Here is an 18,788-nt window from a genome sequence, read left to right on the forward strand (position 1 = left end):
TCGCAAAGACACAGAGGTTGAAGGAAGCCAGTAAGAAGATGAGAGTTAATGAAACGGAAAGCTTTTGACTCTACCTTGTTGAGAAGAGCTGTGTGTAGGGAGCCTCCCCACACATGAAAGTTGTACCCTACACAGGGGTGAATAAAACCCATGTACAGTATAAAGTCAACAACTGCGCAGGGGTAAAGAAGGCACGGAGTCGGCATAGCACACCCAATCTCTTGGAAGCAGATTTTACGAGAGGTAATATGTTCTTTCCAAGATAAATCCCGAGAGAATGGAACCCCAAGAATGTGTAAAGATGATGTAGGCATGAGTTGTATAATAAAATTTGGAGGGTACTCCTGTGGAAGATTTTATCAGGCTGATAGATGTAATAACGGAGTTTTTGATGCAATAAAAACAAAAAAAATATTTTTACCCTAATCAGAGACATGAGTCAAGTCAGACATTAGGTATGCTGTATCCTCATCCCTTGTTTGTTAAGTAACTGCTGAGATGGACGCTGCGGGGAAGCGAATGGAAAAGTGAAGGGTGGAGTCATCAGCGTATGAGTGGATAGGGTTAGGTGTATAGCTGAGGAGGTCATTGATGAATAATAAGAAGAGAGTTGGTGATAGGACAGAGTCCTCACAAACACCACTATTGATAGTTCTAGGAGAAGAATGGTGGCCGTCTACAACAGCAGCTATAGAACGACCGGAAGGTTAGCTAGAGATGTAGGCACAGATAGAAGGATAGAAACCGTTAGAGAGCAGTTTGGAAACTAAAGATTTATGCCGGATTCGATCGAAAGTCTATGAGATGTCAAGTGCAATGGCAAAGCTTTCACCAAAGTACCGAAAGGAGGACGATCAGGAGTCTGATAGGTAGATGAGAAGATCGCCAGTGGTGCGTACCTGATGGAACCTTTACTGACGATCAGAAAGAAGGTTGTGATAGAAATATGCTTTATTTTTTATTTTTTGTTAAGAATAGACTGGAAAACCTTTGAAACACAGGATCTTAAAGCAATTCGGCAAGAGTTAGAAGGATAGGAATGGTCACCCTTCTTTGGAACTGGCCGCATGAAACCAAACTTCCCACAAGAATTAAAGGTGCAAGTTGATAGACAAAGACGAAAGAGTTTACTTAGGCACGGTATAAGCACAGAAGCACAGTTCTTGAGGAGAACAGGAGTGACCTCATCAGATCGATATGCCTTATTGGTATTGAGGCCAGTGATGGCAGAAAATACATTAACTGAAGACAATTTACTGTCAGCCATGAGGAAGTCAGAAGGGGGAAGTGATGGAGGAACAGCACCGGAATTGTCTAAGGTGGAATATGAGGAGAAAGTCTAAATGAAGAGTTCTGCTTTATCAGTAGAAGAAATAGCTATAGAGCCATCAGGGTGGAAAAGAGGAGGGAAGGAAGAAGAGGTAAAGTTGTTAGAGTGGTTTTTGGCAAGTGCCAAAGTTAGAAGGAGTGGGAAGAATACGAACTGGAGAGTTCAGAGCATTTGGTACGAATGAAATTATTTTTAGCAACACGAAGAACAGACTTGGCACAATTTCAGGTAGAAAAATAAAAGAAATGAGATACAGGAGTGGGTTGGCTGTGGTACCTTTTGTAGATCTTCTCTCTGTTGTGGACAGCATTAGAACAAGCGTGATTAAACCAAGATTTTTTTTTTCTCATTAATCAAAGGACATGAGAAACGACTGTATACTTCCATGACCCAGAGAATAACCTCTCTAATGTGCAAGGCACACTCAGATGGCTCTCGGCCATGGAAATATTAATAATTCCAGGGAATATCAAAGAAGTACTGCCTGAGGGCCTCCCAATCAGCAGCTCCAAATTGCCACATCCGATGCCTCTTTGGAAGGTCCACGGGCCGTACTGGAGTGATAAGACGAGTTAAGATGATAAGGCTGTGATCAGAGGAGCTCAACGGAGAAGAAAGATTAACAGCGTAAGCAGAAGGATTAGTTGTGAGGAAGAGGTCAATATGTTGGAACTCTCTTCAAGGCGGTCAGGGATACGAGTAGGATGCTGTACAAGCTACACTAGGTCATTAAGGATGGAAAAGATGAAAACTTGTGTAGCATGTGGATGTACAAAAAAAAAAAAAAAAAAAAAGGTCTATTATTCAGTCCATTACTGCCCATTGATGAGCATAGAGGCACGATGCTAGGCTACTCAATGGAAACATTTACGGTGATGGTGACCAGTTACTCATCCTTGAATGGCATTATGCGACCAGCAACCCCAACCATGACTCAGATACAAACCTTTATTGGACATCCTAAACTACTAGACATCCAGGTATCCATTTGCTCATATAGTTACCATCCAGCATTTCCAGCGTTATTCCGGGCTACAAGAAATCTTTTGGTCTGTCATTCAATGTAGTCATTTAAAGTCAATGCTCCGTCAAGTGAATAAAAGCTGGGCACCTTTACCCACGACTAATATAAATTACATACATAAGTAAAATAGGGAACCAAAAAAATTGCCAGACATGAAAAGACACAAAGATAAACAAACCCAATAACGCAAGTCCAGCTCAGCAATCATTCTGACACCCTCCAGTCTCTCTCTCTCTCTCTCTCTCTCTCTCTCTCTCTCTCTCTCTCTCTCTCTCTCTCTCTCTCTCTCAGATAAAAGTCTCTCACTACAGCTCTTTACTTTCTAATCATGCCAGATTATCTTGTTTCATTAAAAAAAAATTATGAAATCACTTTTCGGAAATAGAAAGGAGAGAGAGAGAGAGAGAGAGAGAAAGAGAGAGAGAAGTAGGGTAGGAAAGGCGGAAGGAAGATGTGATCTGAAGAAGATGGTTGGTGGAGGAAAGATAAAGGGACGGAGGGGGGAGAGAAATATACACGAGAAGAATCCCTAAAAGGATAAATATAAACAGATTAACAAAGAAAATATAAATATTCATATTATCCCTCCCCAGAATAATGAAAAGCAAAAAGTATCAAATGGAGCTTATGGTGCGGCTGTTAAAATTTGAGAGAGAGAGAGAGAGAGAGAGAGAGAGAGAGAGAGAGAGAGAGAGAGAGAGAGTCAAACAGACAGAGATTCTTATAAACCAATGGAAAGTGAGACATTCAGAAAAAGATACAGAACAAGGAAGAAGGCGAAGAGGAGGAGGAGGAGGAAGAGGAGAGAAAGAAGATGAAGACAAAGACGAAGAAGAAGAAGAAGAAGAAGAAGAAGAAGAAGTAGAAGTTGAAAAAGAAGACGATGATGATGATGATGATGATGAACAACGAGAACAGTAAGAAGATCAAGAACCAAAACACGAAGAGATGGAGATAAAGGAAGAGGAAGAAGAAGATTGAGCAGAAGGGAGAAAGAGGATTTGGAGAAGTACGAGGAAAAGGAGGAGGATAAGAAGGCTAAGAAAGGGACAGGGAAAGTAGGAGAGGAGGAGGGAAGAAGAGGGCAGTAAGAGGAGGTAAGCACGGAGGAATAAGAGGAGGAAAACAGACGTGGAAGAAAGAGGAATAGGTAAGGAGCAAGAGAAGGAAGACAAGGAAGAGCAGAGGTAGGAGAGAGGAGAGTACATGGAGAGAAGGTAGAATGGGAGTAGAAAATAGATGATGGATGGAGGATAAGAAGAAAAAATGAAAGAAAAAGAAAAAACTCATTGAGAAAAAGAAGAGCAGGAAGATTAGGAAGAAAAAAACAAAATAGAGGAGTAAAGTAAGTCGAAGAGGAAGAGGAGGAAGAAAGGAAGATTAAAGAAGGAGGGAGAGAAGGTGGAAGAGGTGACAGGAGAGACGATGACTAAGGTGGCAAGGAAGGAAAGAAGGAAGTGGAGAAGGAAGAGGAGGAGAAGGAGCAAAAAGATAAAGAGACAGGGAGGAATTGAAGAGGTGGATTTGCAGTATTATTAGGCCTGAATATTCCAACCATTTGTATGTTGAGAGAGAGAGAGAGAGAGAGAGAGAGAGAGAGAGATGATGCACATGGATAGAGAGAATACCCTAATTAAGCAGGATAAAACGATGTGTGAAAGAAGAGGTACAGATGTAGATAGATAAATAAATATATATATAAATTCCATTTGTCAGTTATTCCATTACTGCCTCGTCAAGAGCGTAGAGGCCCTGGACTAGGGTACTCACTGCAGACAAAGGCGGAAGTGACCAGTTACTCATCCTTGAACGGCATTAGGTGAGCAATAAGTCCATCCAAGCCTTAGGTATAATCCCTTTATGAGACATAACCGTTTCAAGCGCCGTAACACACAAGACATCCACGCATCTACTTGGTTTTAGGGTCACCACAGGGCTCAGTGGAGGCTTCCTGGGCTAAAAGGAATCATTTGGTTTGTCATTCAGTGTACAGTCGTGTAAAGAAAACATTACATCAAGCGATGGGATGCTGGCCGCCCTAACCCATGACTAAACACATAAGTAAAATAGATACACATGAAAATAGTCAGATATATGAAAAGACCCACGTAGGCAGACAGACTGACAGACACAGTAACTACTAATCCAGTAACTCTCTCTCTCTCTCTCTCTCTCTCTCTCTCTCTCTCTCTCTCTCTCTATTTCTCCAGAATTATAAAATATTTGAAAAATCTCGACTGCGCAAAACCGGCGGGGGAATTTCAATAAACATTAAAAACCAAATAAATGCAGTACAGATCAGTAAATTGGATGTTAAAACATACGATTCTTTGTATATCGACATTTTTACAGAGTAATGAACCCATTCTTCTGGGTGTAATATACACACGGCTTAAGTCAGAGAAGGAAAATAATATAATACTGTACAGCGAAATAAAACCAGTAATGAAAAACAAACGCTGCTTTAATCTGGGAGACTTTAATAATCTGAATATTGACTGGAAAAATTCCCATGGAGATAAAGAAGGGAACACATTGCTAGAACTAACAGACGATGCCTTTTTAAGTCAGGCAGCGCGTACCCCGACGCGAGGTAACTAAATTCTCTCTTTGCCCTTCCAGCAGACAGGGATCCCATAAATTTATGTGATGCTGGTGAAAATTTTAGCAACAGTGATCATATCTTTAGATTTAAAGATAACATCAATTGTACGAGGTCTGTTCAAGAAGCATCCGACTTTAGACCCTAAAAATATAAATAGCTAACCTGCTGAGCTAGGTCACTATTTCAAAGTAGGCTCACTTCTAACATGACACACGTAGCCCAGCGTTCTTTCCACTGCCTGAAACATTGTACACAGTAGGTTTACGATATCTCTTACAGGTGCTGCATTGCATTCATCATTATCTCTTCTCCCAGATCAGGAACTCTTCAGCGGAGTTTAAGGCTTGGTGAATAAACTACAGTACATTCACACTGAGCCATATCTTGTGAGCAAGGAGCCTGCTGGACCTGTGGGATGTTGTGCTTAGCCAAAAATTCCTGAATTAGTTGGGAAGAATGGGCAGGGGCGTTGTCATGGTGCAGCTTCCAACTTGCTGCTTTCCAAAAGTTTGGTCTCTTCCGTCGAACTGCGTCACAAAGACGACGGATAACGTCGAGGTACTAATGTTTATTCACAGTTTGACCTTCTGGTGCGTATTCGTGATACACAACACCCCGGTAGCCGGGGTAACTTTTTTTTTTTTTTTTTTTTTTTTTTTTTTTTCCGAGGCGACTCTACATGCTTCCGTTGCGACGACTGTGCTTTGGTTTATGGGTTGTACTGACACACCCGAGTCTCTTATCCAATGATAACAGTCTTCAGAAAGTCTGGATCGCGATTTGCACACTCCAACGTCTTGAGCAACGTTCATCCGAGAGGAGAGATCATGACGAATGCGATGACTCAGAGGAAACTTAATACAAGTATTTAAAATTCATAAACAAAATTGATGTTCATATGATGATTTGTTCGAAATACAGAATGATACAATGGCAGGAAATAATTGGATAAGACTCAAAAGCAGGCTATTTAACAATATGATTGGGAAAAACTACTTTAATATTCGCGCAGTGGAAAAATGAAATAAGTTGCCAGCAGGAGTAGTTAGTGCAAAAAATAATGATACGTTAAAATTTCGGATAGAAAAATAATTTAAGTATATAAGCTATAAATAACCTAGTGTTGTTTATTACCAGGTTGAAGTGATGTTGGCGACTGGAAGACATTTTCTTTAAATAGAAGAACATTTGGTAATTGTGCGAATAATTACGTTTACTTTAGAGATCTGTAGCCTTGATACTATATAGTGCATTGTAGTTCCTCTTCTACCTCTCCTAGGAAATATCCATGCTTATTCTTTCTAACGAGCGTGGAGATCTATTTAATCATTTTCCTGTCTTTAACCAGATGGTGTCGTGGAATGGGGAGAGCTTTCCTCTTTCCTATCCTTTTCTTGCAGATAACCTAGTCATTGGCCACCAGGCCTCCTGTTACCTGTGCTCCCTATGTACTCTCTCTCTCTCTCTCTCTCTCTCTCTGACACACAGACACACAGACAAACACAGACACACAGACAAACACAGACACACACACACACACACACACACACACACACACACACACACACACACACACACACACACACACACACACACACACACACACACACACACACACACACACACACAAAATCCATCAAGTCACGTTTAACTAATATCCCATCATTAGTGCTCACACTGACGGTAATCGCTGTTAATCGCCTCGTTCACTTCACTGACAATGGGGGTCACGGCTCCATATATGGCTGTATTATCCCCTATTAATTTTTAACAAATTTTGGTGATTCAGTTTGTTACTGGTATGGTTTATGGTGTGGAGTTCAGTAATATCTCTTTCTCAGATCCGGCCTCCCTTCATCTGTGTGTGTGTGTGTGTGTGTGTGTGTGTGTGTGTGTGTGTGTGTGTGTGTGTGTGTGTGTGTGTCTATGTCTGTGTCTGTGTGTCTGTGTGTGTGTCTGTGGGTCTGTGTAATAGTCTTTCAGTACAGCTTTCTACTTTCTGATCATAGCAAATCATCATGTTTTATTCAGGTTTTTAAATGGGAATAAAGATTTAGGGGACAGAGAGAGAGAGAGAGAGAGAATGTAAGCGCTGTGTTGAAGTTTACCAGTGAAAACCGTAGCACCAGTCAAGCAGTGCAGTACTCCCAAGGTGGATGGAAAGCTGATGACAGGGTGAGCTGGAGCTCCCGTTTCATCAGCCCTTGGGACTAGTTCCTGACTATGTTCCTTTGCTGAACTTTTTCTTTGTTTCAGTAACACAGAGAGTAGACCAGCATGCTCTCCAATACAAGTTTCTCTAACTGTCAACACAAATCTACTTGCACAGGACACACTACACTTCCTTTTCAAAATTCAAAAAAAAAAAAAAAAGGCACACAACAACCAGGCCCCTGAGTCCCCAGGGAAGGGGGGGGGGACCATGGCCCTCATCCGCCCCTTTCGCGGTGACGACTCAATGAGATGCCTGGAACCACTGTCTGACTCACTTCTTCATTCCTGCAACATTCGCGGCCTCTCCTCTAACTTTCTCTCTGCCGAGCACGACCTCTTCCCCTGCAAATCTCACCTTCTATTCCTGACAGAGACTCAGCTGTCTGAGGCAACTGACAGCAAACCCTTTTCTATTTCCTCCTACTTTCTCCTTACTCATTTCAAAGCCAAAGGTGGCTGTTGTGTATTTGTACGCTACGACTTCTCTTGCTCTCGTGTTCCTGAACTTGACTCTTCTGAATTCTCTACTCTCTGGCTTCGGCTTTCCCGTCATTCTCTGACTAAATATATCTGCGCTGTTTACTTATCCCCTATTTCTACTGACTATCAAAAATTCTTCGACTATCTTACTTCTACGATGGAACACATCCTATCCATTTCTCCTTTCTTTGAAATCTCCGTTCTAAGAGATTTCAATGTTCATCACCACCTTTGCCTCTCTTCTCCTTTCACTGATCCACCTGGTGAACTAGCCTGCATCTTTTCTATCCTTAATGACCTAGAGCAGCTTGTACAATACCCTACCCGTATCCCTGACCACCATGCAGAAAGCTCCAACATACCTGACCACTTCCATGCAATTAATCCTTCTGCTTACACTGTTAATCTTTCTTCTCTGTCGGGCTCCTCCGATCACAACCTATTACCTTAACCTGTCCTATCGCTCCGGTACGGCCTGTGGACCCACCAAAGAAACGTCGACTGTGGCACTTTGGAACTGCAGACTGGGAGGCCCTCAGGCAGTACTTCTTTGATATTCCCTGGAATGATTAAAGTGGGGGGAAAATTATAATAATAATAATGATGATGATAATCATGATCATGATTATGATTATGATGATGAGGGTGATAATGATGAAGGAACATGATGGTGATGTTGGTAATGATGAAGATGATGATGATAATAATGATCAAGGTGACAGTGATGAAGATGAAACCAGAATATGATGATGATGATGATGATGATGACGATGACGATGACGATGATTAAAGGATATAAAACAGGAAAAATGAATCCTAAGAGAGAGAGAGAGAGAGAGACAGGAAATAAGAGCCCAGTGACATGAACCACAGTCTCTACAGTTGAATCGTACCCAAAAATTTCGACTTGTACAACTAAAAAAAAAGAAACAGTGCTTATTATCTTACCTGAAAAGAGTAAATGATCCAATTAATTACCCTGAAGACAACTAAAGATATATGTTAGTTGTTTGGCATTGAAATTTTGTGTTATATTATTTTTGATTAAATAGATGAAGGTAGACGTTTGGGGTGAAAAGTGAGCAGGTGGTACCCTTCACTCACACACACACACACACACACACACACACACACACACTCCTTGTCTCCGTCTGTCTGTCTGTCTATCTGTCTCTGTCTGTCTGTCTGTCTATCTCTCTCTCTCTCTCTCTCTCTCTCTAGCTAGTCCTCTAGCTAGTCCTCTGAACTTCTCCATCCTATGCTAAAAATCCAATTTAACCTTTTGAGCGACGCCTTCACGTGGTGGCACTGATATAACTGGGCAGTGGAGCTGCCTGGTTATACACACGTCCCACAACTCCCTCCCTATCCCCCGAAAGGACGATGGTGGACTGCATGAGAAGGACATCTTGAGCCTGCAGTCCACTGGGTTCACGTTTATATGAGCCTGGGGTTACTACTACTACTACTACTACTACTGCCACTACTACTACTACTACTACTTCTACCACCACCACTACTATTACTACTACTACCACTACTACTAGTCTTTTTACTCTAACTTGCTCCAGAATTTCGTCCTTTTGTAGCTTATTTCACGTAGCTCAGTGACAGCATAGGACATTACTGTGTTTCTACATCCTTTCCACAGCACTTCTTCGTGACTAGCATCATATTCTAGTGTTAATCTATTGTTACCACTCTGTTTTTAAGATTAAGAGATGACATTCTGTAGGCCAGATTATAGCGGTAGTGGTAGTTGTAGTAGTAGTGGTAGTAGTAGTAGTAACCCCAGGCTCATGTGAACGTGAACCCAGTGGACTGCAGGCTGAAGTTACCCTCCTCCTGCAGTCCACCATCCTCCTTTCTGGGGATAGGGAGGGACCTGAGGGACGTTTGTATAACCAGGCAGCTCCACCTGCCAGTTATATCAGTGCCACCACGTGAAGGCGCCCCTCTCCAGTTAAAACAAAAGGAGTATAACATTAAAAACAGGGCATTGTGTTAAATATATTAGTGAGGAAGGAAGAACAGGCTTGGAATATATATATGGAGGGATGGAGTGGAGAGGTATATGAGAGAGGGCTGTGTGAGCTGGGAGCAGGGCAGTGAAATGGCGGGGGACAGGGCGACATGGAGGCCATCTGCTTGTGGCCACCCCTTAGGGGATTAAGGCGTCTGGCAATAGATAGATAGATTTGTGTGGTAAAGGGGAACTTCATAGTGTGTGTGTGTGTGTGTGTGTGTGTGTGTGTGTGTGTGTGTGTGTGTGTGTGTGTGTGTGTGTGTGTGTGTGTGTGTGTGTGTGTGTGTGTGTATTAGCAAAACAAAAAACTTCACCCCTTTATTTCCACTTTCAATTTCAACTTTACCAACGATTCTGGTGATCACAGAAATCATTAACATCCTCTATTAACTCAATCATCAACTCTAGTGTTTTATAGTTTAATGTAGGATCACCAGCAGACTGTCTCAAGATAGGGAGAAGTCTAGAAGAATTTGTCAAGTAAGTTATAGAGGCCTGGGAGAGCTAAAAGTTTGGACAAATGTGGGTTAATATTTTCGTGTCTCTCTGTGGTTTCCTTTCTTGGTTACTTCCACTTCAATTATGGGAGAGGAATATAGAGTTTGAGTGATGATGAGGGGGGTGTTAATGATGATGATGATGGGGAGGGGGAGGAAGAGGAGACAACATGGAGGAGGAGGGGGGGAAGGAGGAGGAGGAAGAAGGGGAGGAATATGAAGATGAAATTTAGATGATGATGATGATCATGATAATGATGATTATGAGGAGGAGGAGGAGGAGGAGAACAAGAAGAAGAGGAAGAAGAAGAAGAAGAAGAAGAGGAGGATTATGAAGATGAAAAGTAGTTGATGATGATGATGAGGAGGAGGAGGGGGAGGAGGAGGAAGAAGAAGAAGAAGAGGAGGAGGAGAAGAAGGAGGAGGAGGAAGGAGAAGAGGAGAACGAAAGGGAAGAAGAGGAGGAGGAATATGAAGAAAATTAAATTATGATGATAATGATGAAGATAATAATGATTCTTTTCCAAATAACCCTCGAAGGTGAAGGAGACACAGAATAAGTGCACACATTTTTATTGCATTTTCCCATAAATTATAATATACAAACAATTATTGCAAAAGGAAAAAGATCCATCAAAGACTTATGGCACAAAATATAAATCTGCATATGAGGCTAAAAATATTCTAAAATGTAATGCTTAAGCCGCGCGGGCAATATTATACAAGTAGTAGTAGTAGTTGCAGTAGTAGTAGTAGTAGTAGTAGTAGCAGTAGTAGTAGTAGTAGTAGTAGTAGTAGTAGTAACCCTAGCTCATATAAATGTGAACCCAGTGGATTGCAGGCTGAAATTTCTCCTCTCCTGCAGTCCACCGTCCAATTTTCTGGTGGATGGGGAGGGAGCTGAGGGGCTTTTGTATAACCAGGCAGCTCCACCGCCCAGCTATATCAGTGCCACCCCATGAAGGCGTCCCGCCCCAGCACCTATCGTATAAGTAGATCTTAGCATTAGATTAGCCTTTCAATACGACAACATCTATATATATTACTCTTTGCTACTTCCAGAAACTTATTTTCACTGAGAGAGAGAGAGAGGAGGAGGTCAGAGAGATGCTTCAGAGAGACGTTTCGAGCGTGTAGGGTTCAAAGAGACTCTTCAGAGAGACGTTTCGAGCTGGTGGGGTTCAAATAGAAGCTTCAGAGAGATATTTCGAACTTTTGAGGTTCAGATTTCGAATTTAAGATAAACATTTGAACTAAAGAAGCCAGAGAGATGTCTGAGAAAGACTTTTTTGGAATTTTGAGGTTCAGATATCGAATTTCGTGAGGGTGTTCGAACTGGGTGGGGTCGGATGTAAGCTTATCAAATTCCTTCTACAAGAGAGAGATTTCTTGGATTGGGTAAGCCTTCTTGAGGTAGCAAAGTGAATTACAGCAAGACATGATCGTAGAATAAGGCCATCACTCTTCACCAATCCATATATTTCTCCATACACTTTGAAGATAACTAGCGCCTAGGGTCACTGAAAGGTGTGGGAAAATACTGAGAGGGAAGAGAGCATGGAGGATACACTACAACAGGTCATCTTTCACTCATACTATCAGTCTTCCTCAGTGTCTAGGCAGGAGCTATCTCTGTTATATTTCGAAGTATGTCGCCTATTACTTACAAACAACAAAATATTAAGCAGGAAATATGTTGCTCATTTCAGGCAAGAGTTTAAATAGACAACACTGATTTAGGGATTAAGTTGAAAATATATACAATTATCCCTTTGACCAAATGCATATAGAATAAAAAAAATGAGAAATGGGAATAGGCTGACATCTGACGAGAAAATTTTGAATATATTATTAGACAAAAACAAAAATCTCCTGAATGGTGAGTATTTATATTATATAACCCTTTTCCTTAACAAATTTTGGCCCCCAATTTTTAAGGCATCAAAATAGACCATCTCAAGACAAAATTTTAAGTGTATTGCTTAGATCTGAACTAGAAATTTTAAGCAGTCAAAGGAATATCTTTTTAGGGCATAAATTTAAGGAGCTCTTTAGGTAAATTACTCAATCGTGAAGTAGGCTACCATTATGAATATAATTTTTTTTTTAAAGGAGTTAAACGTGTTCTAATATTAATGAGAGAACAGACAGCCAAATAAATAAATAAATAAACGATGTTAAGGCAGAATATTGAATAATATCCGTGAGTTTGATAGTAAAAAAAAAAGGAGGAAAAAAAATGAGTACTGTATTAAAATCAGAATAAAACTATCAGATAGCAAATTTTGAAAGAATACAGGCTATAAGTAAAAACTGTATATATAAATTTAAAAAACATATTCAAACCAAATTAAAATATATTACGTAAATTAGGCCTGAAATAATTATATTTGGTGTGAATAACGTAAGTATATCCAGAAGACACTAAGTAATCATTGACCCCTTGACCTTGTGACCTTTGACCTGTTATGTGCACCTGGCTAGCTCAACCCAGCTGCTAATTAGGCTTCACCTGACGCTTTTTGTCAGCTGGCAGGCAGTACTGAGTCAGATCTGAGGAACAGGGTAGTCTTAACTCTTTCACTGTTAGACTTCAGATGGGGAAAAACCGTCTACTCTATATATCCTGGTGGTTTGAGCTAGGGAGACGTGTAGGACTTTCCTCTTGCTCTCCAGACGATTTTATGCAGCTGGGGAGAGAGAGGTGGAGCTGGGGGATTAGATAAAGCCTTCCTCAACCCCCTCGAATACACCAAGTCCATCCAAACCTGAATAAAATAGTCTGATGGCAGCTGAAGTGAACTGAAAAAATATTCCTACTGATGGGTAAGTGAAAACAGTTTTTCGCCCCTGAAGGCATCTGAAGTAAACCAAAAAATCGTCTTCCCACTGAGAGGTTCATAGAGACGATTTTCCCTCTTTACAGCTGTAAAAAAGCATCTGAAGTCAGCCCAGATGGCAGTGAAAGGCTAAGGTTTTATTCTTGCTGTTCAGACGGTTTTTTCAGGTCTGAAGGGGTTCAATCAAGGGCAGTATTCTCGGTTAAGGAAGCTCCCTAACACCTTTTCCTAAGCGACTTATTTTGTGTATTATATCTTACTGTCCTATCCCGTGGTCCATAAACCCTTCCAATATCGCCATACTCTGCATGGATAACGTGCTAAAGGATAATACCCAGCCATATCCAAAAAAATGAATCACTAAGGAAGAGGGGTTAGGAAGCTTCCTTATGAGTCCAAGGTTCGTATTCTCGGCAGTTACGACAGCTTAACACCTCTTCCTCACAGATTTATTTTTTAGAATTACTTAAGTAACAGGAAAGCAAGGTGTAATCAGCAAAATAAATCGCATAGTAACAGGTGTTAGGGAGTACCTTACCCGACGGGAAGGCAGCCCAAGCCTCCCTTAACCCCTTCAGCCCGAGAATAACCGTCTGAAAATAGCATAAATGTGAAGAAATCCAACACAAGTGAAATTAATTAGTATCTTACCTGACTAGTGTACCTGGCACCTACCTGTAAATAATTATATATATTTTATTGACATTATTTATAAAGAAATTTATATATACATCTATAGGGCAATAATTTATATAGATTGTACTATTAAAAGCTGGGAGTTTGGTATAGCCCGTTAGTTATACCGTTACCGTTACCGTTGATTGCACCGTTACCGTTGATTGCCCCGTTACCGTTGATCGCACTGTTACCGTTGATTGCACCCTTACCGATAATTGCCCCGTTACCGTTGATTGCACCGTTACCATTGATTGCACCGTTACCGTTGATTGCTCTGTTGCCGTTGATTACTCGATTACCGTTACCGTTTGCGTAGCCATTACCGTTTATTACTCCGTTACCGCTGATTGCACCGTTGCCATTTGTATACCCATTTGTGTAGCCGTTGCCAATGACTGCGCCATAACCGTTGATTGCCCCGTTACCGTTGATTGCACCATTACCGTTGCCGTTGGTGTAGCCGTTTCCGTTGCCATTACCGTTGATTAGGCCGTTTCCGTTGACATTGTTGCTGTTGATTACTCCGTTACCTCTGCGACGCCCGTTACTGTAACCATTACCGTTGATACCGTTACCATTCACACCATTACCATAGCCATTTCCGTTGACACCGTTACCATTGATACTGTTACCGTTGATCCCGTTACCATTAATACCGTTGATACCGTTACCATTTACACCATTACCAAAAACATTACCGTTGATACCGTTTCCGTTGATACCGTTACCATTCACACCATTTCCATAACCGTTACCATTGATACCGTTACCATAGATGCCGATACCGTTGACACCGTTACCGTTGATACCGTTACCGTTGACACCGTTGCCGCTGACGAGTCCAATATTGGCGTTGAGACCATAGAAACTGGGAGCGGTGGCACAGTCGAAGTTGTACCACCAGTCACACACAAAGTACTGTTGGTTGAAAACAGTACCGTTGGGACAAAGAAAGGAATCCATACGTCCATCAGCTTGGCAGATGTGGAAGACCTGTGGAGATAGTAGTAGTAGTAGTAGTAGTAGTAGTGGTGGTGGTGGTGGTGGTGGTGTGGTGGTAGTAGTAATAGTGTGGAAAACCTGTGGAAATAGTGTAGTAGTAGTATTAGTAGTAGTAATGTGTAAGGCCTGTGAAAATACTGTAGTAGTAGTAGTGGTAGTAGTAGTAGTAGTAGTGTGGAAGACCTGTGGAAATATTGTAGTAGTAGTAGTAGCTACGGTTGTGATGGTGGTGGTGGTGGTGGTGGCAATAGTAGTAGTAGTAGTAGTAGTAGTAGTTGATGTAGTAGTAGTAGTAGAAATATAAACGTATTAGTAGTAGTAGTAATGGTAGGAGGAAGAGGAGAAGGAGGAGAAGAGGGGGGAGGAGGAGATAAAGAAGAACAAGAACAAGAAATAGGCCTAGTAGTAACAGCAGAATTAGAGGCAGTAGTAGTAGTATAGAAGAAGATGAGAAGAAGAAAGAGGAAGAGGAGGAGGAAGAAGAGAAGAAGAAAGAGGAGAAGTAGTAATAGTGGCAGAATGGAAGTGGTAGTGGAAGAAGAAAAAGAAGTATTAGTAGTAGTAGAAATCGGTAAGGAAGAAGCCCCAGTCATCACCTTCGGCATACCGGAAGATGGCATTAAAAGGTAATTAGGTAGGTCAGGGAGATCGACCGTACTGTTTAGAAATCAAGGTTGAAGATGCAAGAGAAAGTTGATATATACGTGTCATGACTGCGAACTCTCTGCCTGATTTTAAAGTTAATGTAATTCGTGGATGAGAGGCAGATTTCACCAAAGGGAGGCTGATTTATGGCCAAAGTGAGAGAGAGGGGCATGTTTTTCAGTACTCTAGCTCATTTCTTTCAATTTTCAATGCCCAAGGACTGAAGGCTATATTGCAAAGCTTTTTATCTTGTGATGTACTTGTAGATTTCACCAGAAAGAGCATTGTCTGGTCAAAGTGAGGGAGAATGGAATGTCTTTAAGTAAGCTAGCTCACTTCCTTCACATTCCAATGCACAAGGACTTCAGAATGTATTGGACAGTAGTATTGGTGTAATGTTTGGGGTCATTTTGAACTCAGACGGAACTGGACATGAGGCAGTTTTTGGTGTCTTCATCTCCTCAAAATCTGTCCTTTGAGAGGCAAAATGCTAATAACTCATAGAAGCAGATTTCCATTTGAAAGCAAGCTCCTCTAACCACAACGTATAGGAGTGAAACCTGCTAATTTTTACCCCAATGATGAGGAGCAAACGTCCTACATCACAGATTGTTATTAAAATTTGTTGATATTTTTACTTTCCTTCTCGTGATAACTTATTATAGCCTAGCCTACCCTGGGTGTAATATCAGCTTGGTATTCATGGACCTGTGTATTGGGGTAGCTAACCCGGGTGTACTGAAGGAACTGGCTAAATATACACACCCTAGACAGTAAGCATAATAGTGTACCCTCATGCTACACCCAGATTGCAGGGGATTGTTGGTGTAGGAAAATTGGAAATAGTGTCGGGAGAGGTGTATCGGCGCTCCTATACCCAGTGTAGTGAAAAGCCTAGCTAAGTACCATGAAGAACTCCCATAAGTATATAGTACCATGAATAAGTGCATAATGGTATCGTGAAGGGGTCTAGCCTAAGATACTACCATGAAAAAGCCTTAGTACCGTGAAGGAATGCACAGATGGATCATGAAGGGGCTAACATCAATAACTACCATGGAGACCTCCCATGATATAGTACCATGAAGGAGTGTAAAAAGGAATGAACAGTATATACAATGGTAAAAAGCTGCATTCATCCTTACATGACAGACATGGTTGCAGTGTCTGGGAAGGTGAATGTAGTGAAGTAAAGGACTGAGTAACTATTATAGTGGATGCGAGGGGTCGTACTGTGACAGATTTCGTTCCCCATCTTCCTCAGCTATTTATTTAGCCTCTTGTTGCTATGAGCCTTCATGGGCATCAATAGTAGATCTTAAAACCTCATTAGTAATGTATGAGGGAAGAATTCTTAATGAAGCATGACATGAAGCCTGAAGTAGGATGTGAAGGTAGGAGTAGAGTAGTGTGTGTTGGAGCAGGTGAACCCGGTGGACTGCAGGACTGTACTATGATACATGAAGACTTACACAGTAGATACAGTGCCAGGACATAATATCTCACAGTATTTTCACCTGACATCCGGCATCGTATGGTATAATTACTGATAAAGGCGTGCTGCAGTGAAAAGACTTAACTGTCATGAAGACCTAAGAGTGTTGATACAGTGCCAGGACTTACACAGTAGATACGGTGCCATCCAGTTTCCAGGGCGGCGTCAACATAACTCCCGGGTACCTGTGTGTTGGAGCAGGTAAACCCGGTAGACTGCAGGACTGTACTATGACACCTGAGGACTTACACAGTAGATACGGTGCCACAAAACAGTAAATCACCGTAACTTCTCACCTGACATCCAGCTTCCGGGGTGGCGTCGGCATAATATCCGGGCACCTGTGTGTTAGCGCAGGTGAAGCCGGTCAGCGGGACGGAGGCGAGGATGGGATAGTCCACGCCTGCAACGCCGCCCGCCCCGATGGCAGAGCTCAACGCGGTGATGGGGTCCACGAAGCCGTTGATCCCATTACCGTTGATGCCGTTGATTCCGTTGATACCGTTACCATTGATACCATTGATCCTGTTGATGCTGTTACCTTTGTGACCGTTTGTGAAGCCATTACCGATGCTTGTTCTACCGTTACCGTTGATGGCACCGTTTCCGTTAGCGTACCAATTACCGTTGATGGCACCGTTTCCGTTAGTGTACCCATTACCGTTGATTGCTCCATTGCCATTGATGACACCGTTGCCATTACCGTTGACAGCTCCGTTGCCGTAAGAGTAACCATTACCATACACAGCTCCATTACCGTTGATTGCACCGTTACCATTGATTGCTCCATTGCCATTACCGTTGATAACTCCGTTACCGTTGGTGTAGCCATTACCTTTACCGTTGATGAGTCCGTTACCGTTGATTGCTCCATTACCGTTGATTGCTCCGTTACCGTTGACTGCACCATTACCGTTGATTACTCCGTTTCCGTTACCAATACCGTAAAAATAACCGTTACCGTTACCGTTGATTGCCCCGTTACCGTTGATTGCCCCGTTACCGTTGATTGCTCCGTTACCGTTGATTACACCATTACCGTTCATGTTAGTATAGCCGTTACCACTGATTACTCCGTTACCGTTAACTGCACCATTACCGTTGATTACTCCGTTTCCGTTACCAATACCGTAAAAATAACCGTTACCGTTACCGTTGATTGCTCCATTACCATTGATTGCTCCGTTTCCGTTACCAATGCTGCTAGAATAGCCGTTACCGTTAATTACTCCATTACCGTTGCCGTTGATTATACCGTTTCCGTTGCCGTTAGTATAGCCGTTACCGTTGATTACACCGTTACCGTTGCCGTTAGTATAGCCGTTACCGTTGATTACACCGTTACCGTTGCCGTTAGTATAGCCGTTACCGTTGATTACACCGTTACCGTTGATTACTCCGTTACCATTACCGTTGATTGCTCCGTTACCAATGGTTGCTCCATTACCGTTAAAGCCACTGCCGTTTGCGCCATAACCATTAACAGCACCGTTGCCATTTCCGTTGATCTCGTTGATTCCGTTGCCATTTCCGTTGATTCCGTTACCGTTGCTTGGCGGTAGGTAGGTATTCTGAGCCAGACACGCTCCCAACAGGGCTGAGAGAGAGAGAGAGAGAGAGAGAGAGAGAGAGAGAGAGAGAGAGAGAGTAAACAACAGTGCTAAATATACGCAAAATATAATAATAATAATAATAACAATAATAATAATAATAGTAGTAGTAGTAATAATAGTAGTAGTAGTAGTAGTAGTAGTAGTAATAGTAATAGTAGTAGTAGTAGTAGTAGTAATAATAGTAGTAGTAGTAGTAGTAGTAATAGTAGTAGTAGTAGTAGTAGTAGTAGTAGTAGTAGTAGTAGTAATAATAATAGTAGTAGTAGTAGTAGTAGTAGTAGTAGTCAATCAATCAATCAATCGTCTTTATTTCGTATCTCGTGATACATAAAATATAAT

At 41.7% G+C, this 18,788-nt stretch overlaps 1 protein-coding gene across 1 annotated transcript in view; it reads right to left on the reverse strand.

The window, feature by feature from the left end:
* LOC145408747 (uncharacterized) overlaps nt 1–18,788 on the reverse strand; it is a 58,881-nt gene that overhangs the window by 31,714 nt on the left and 8,379 nt on the right. The window contains exons 2-5 of the mRNA XM_080279403.1: nt 18,383–18,433; nt 17,523–18,232; nt 17,133–17,321; nt 13,807–14,687 (exon numbers count right to left, since the gene is read on the reverse strand). Of these exons, the coding sequence (XP_080135529.1) occupies nt 13,807–14,687; nt 17,133–17,321; nt 17,523–18,232; nt 18,383–18,433 (1,831 nt within the window). The remainder of the gene's footprint in view (nt 1–13,806; nt 14,688–17,132; nt 17,322–17,522; nt 18,233–18,382; nt 18,434–18,788) is intronic.

Source organism: Coenobita brevimanus, chromosome 78 (assembly GCF_032717465.1).
Source record: "Coenobita brevimanus isolate Jiangsu-jjx chromosome 78, ASM3271746v2, whole genome shotgun sequence".
NCBI lineage: Eukaryota > Metazoa > Arthropoda > Malacostraca > Decapoda > Coenobitidae > Coenobita > Coenobita brevimanus.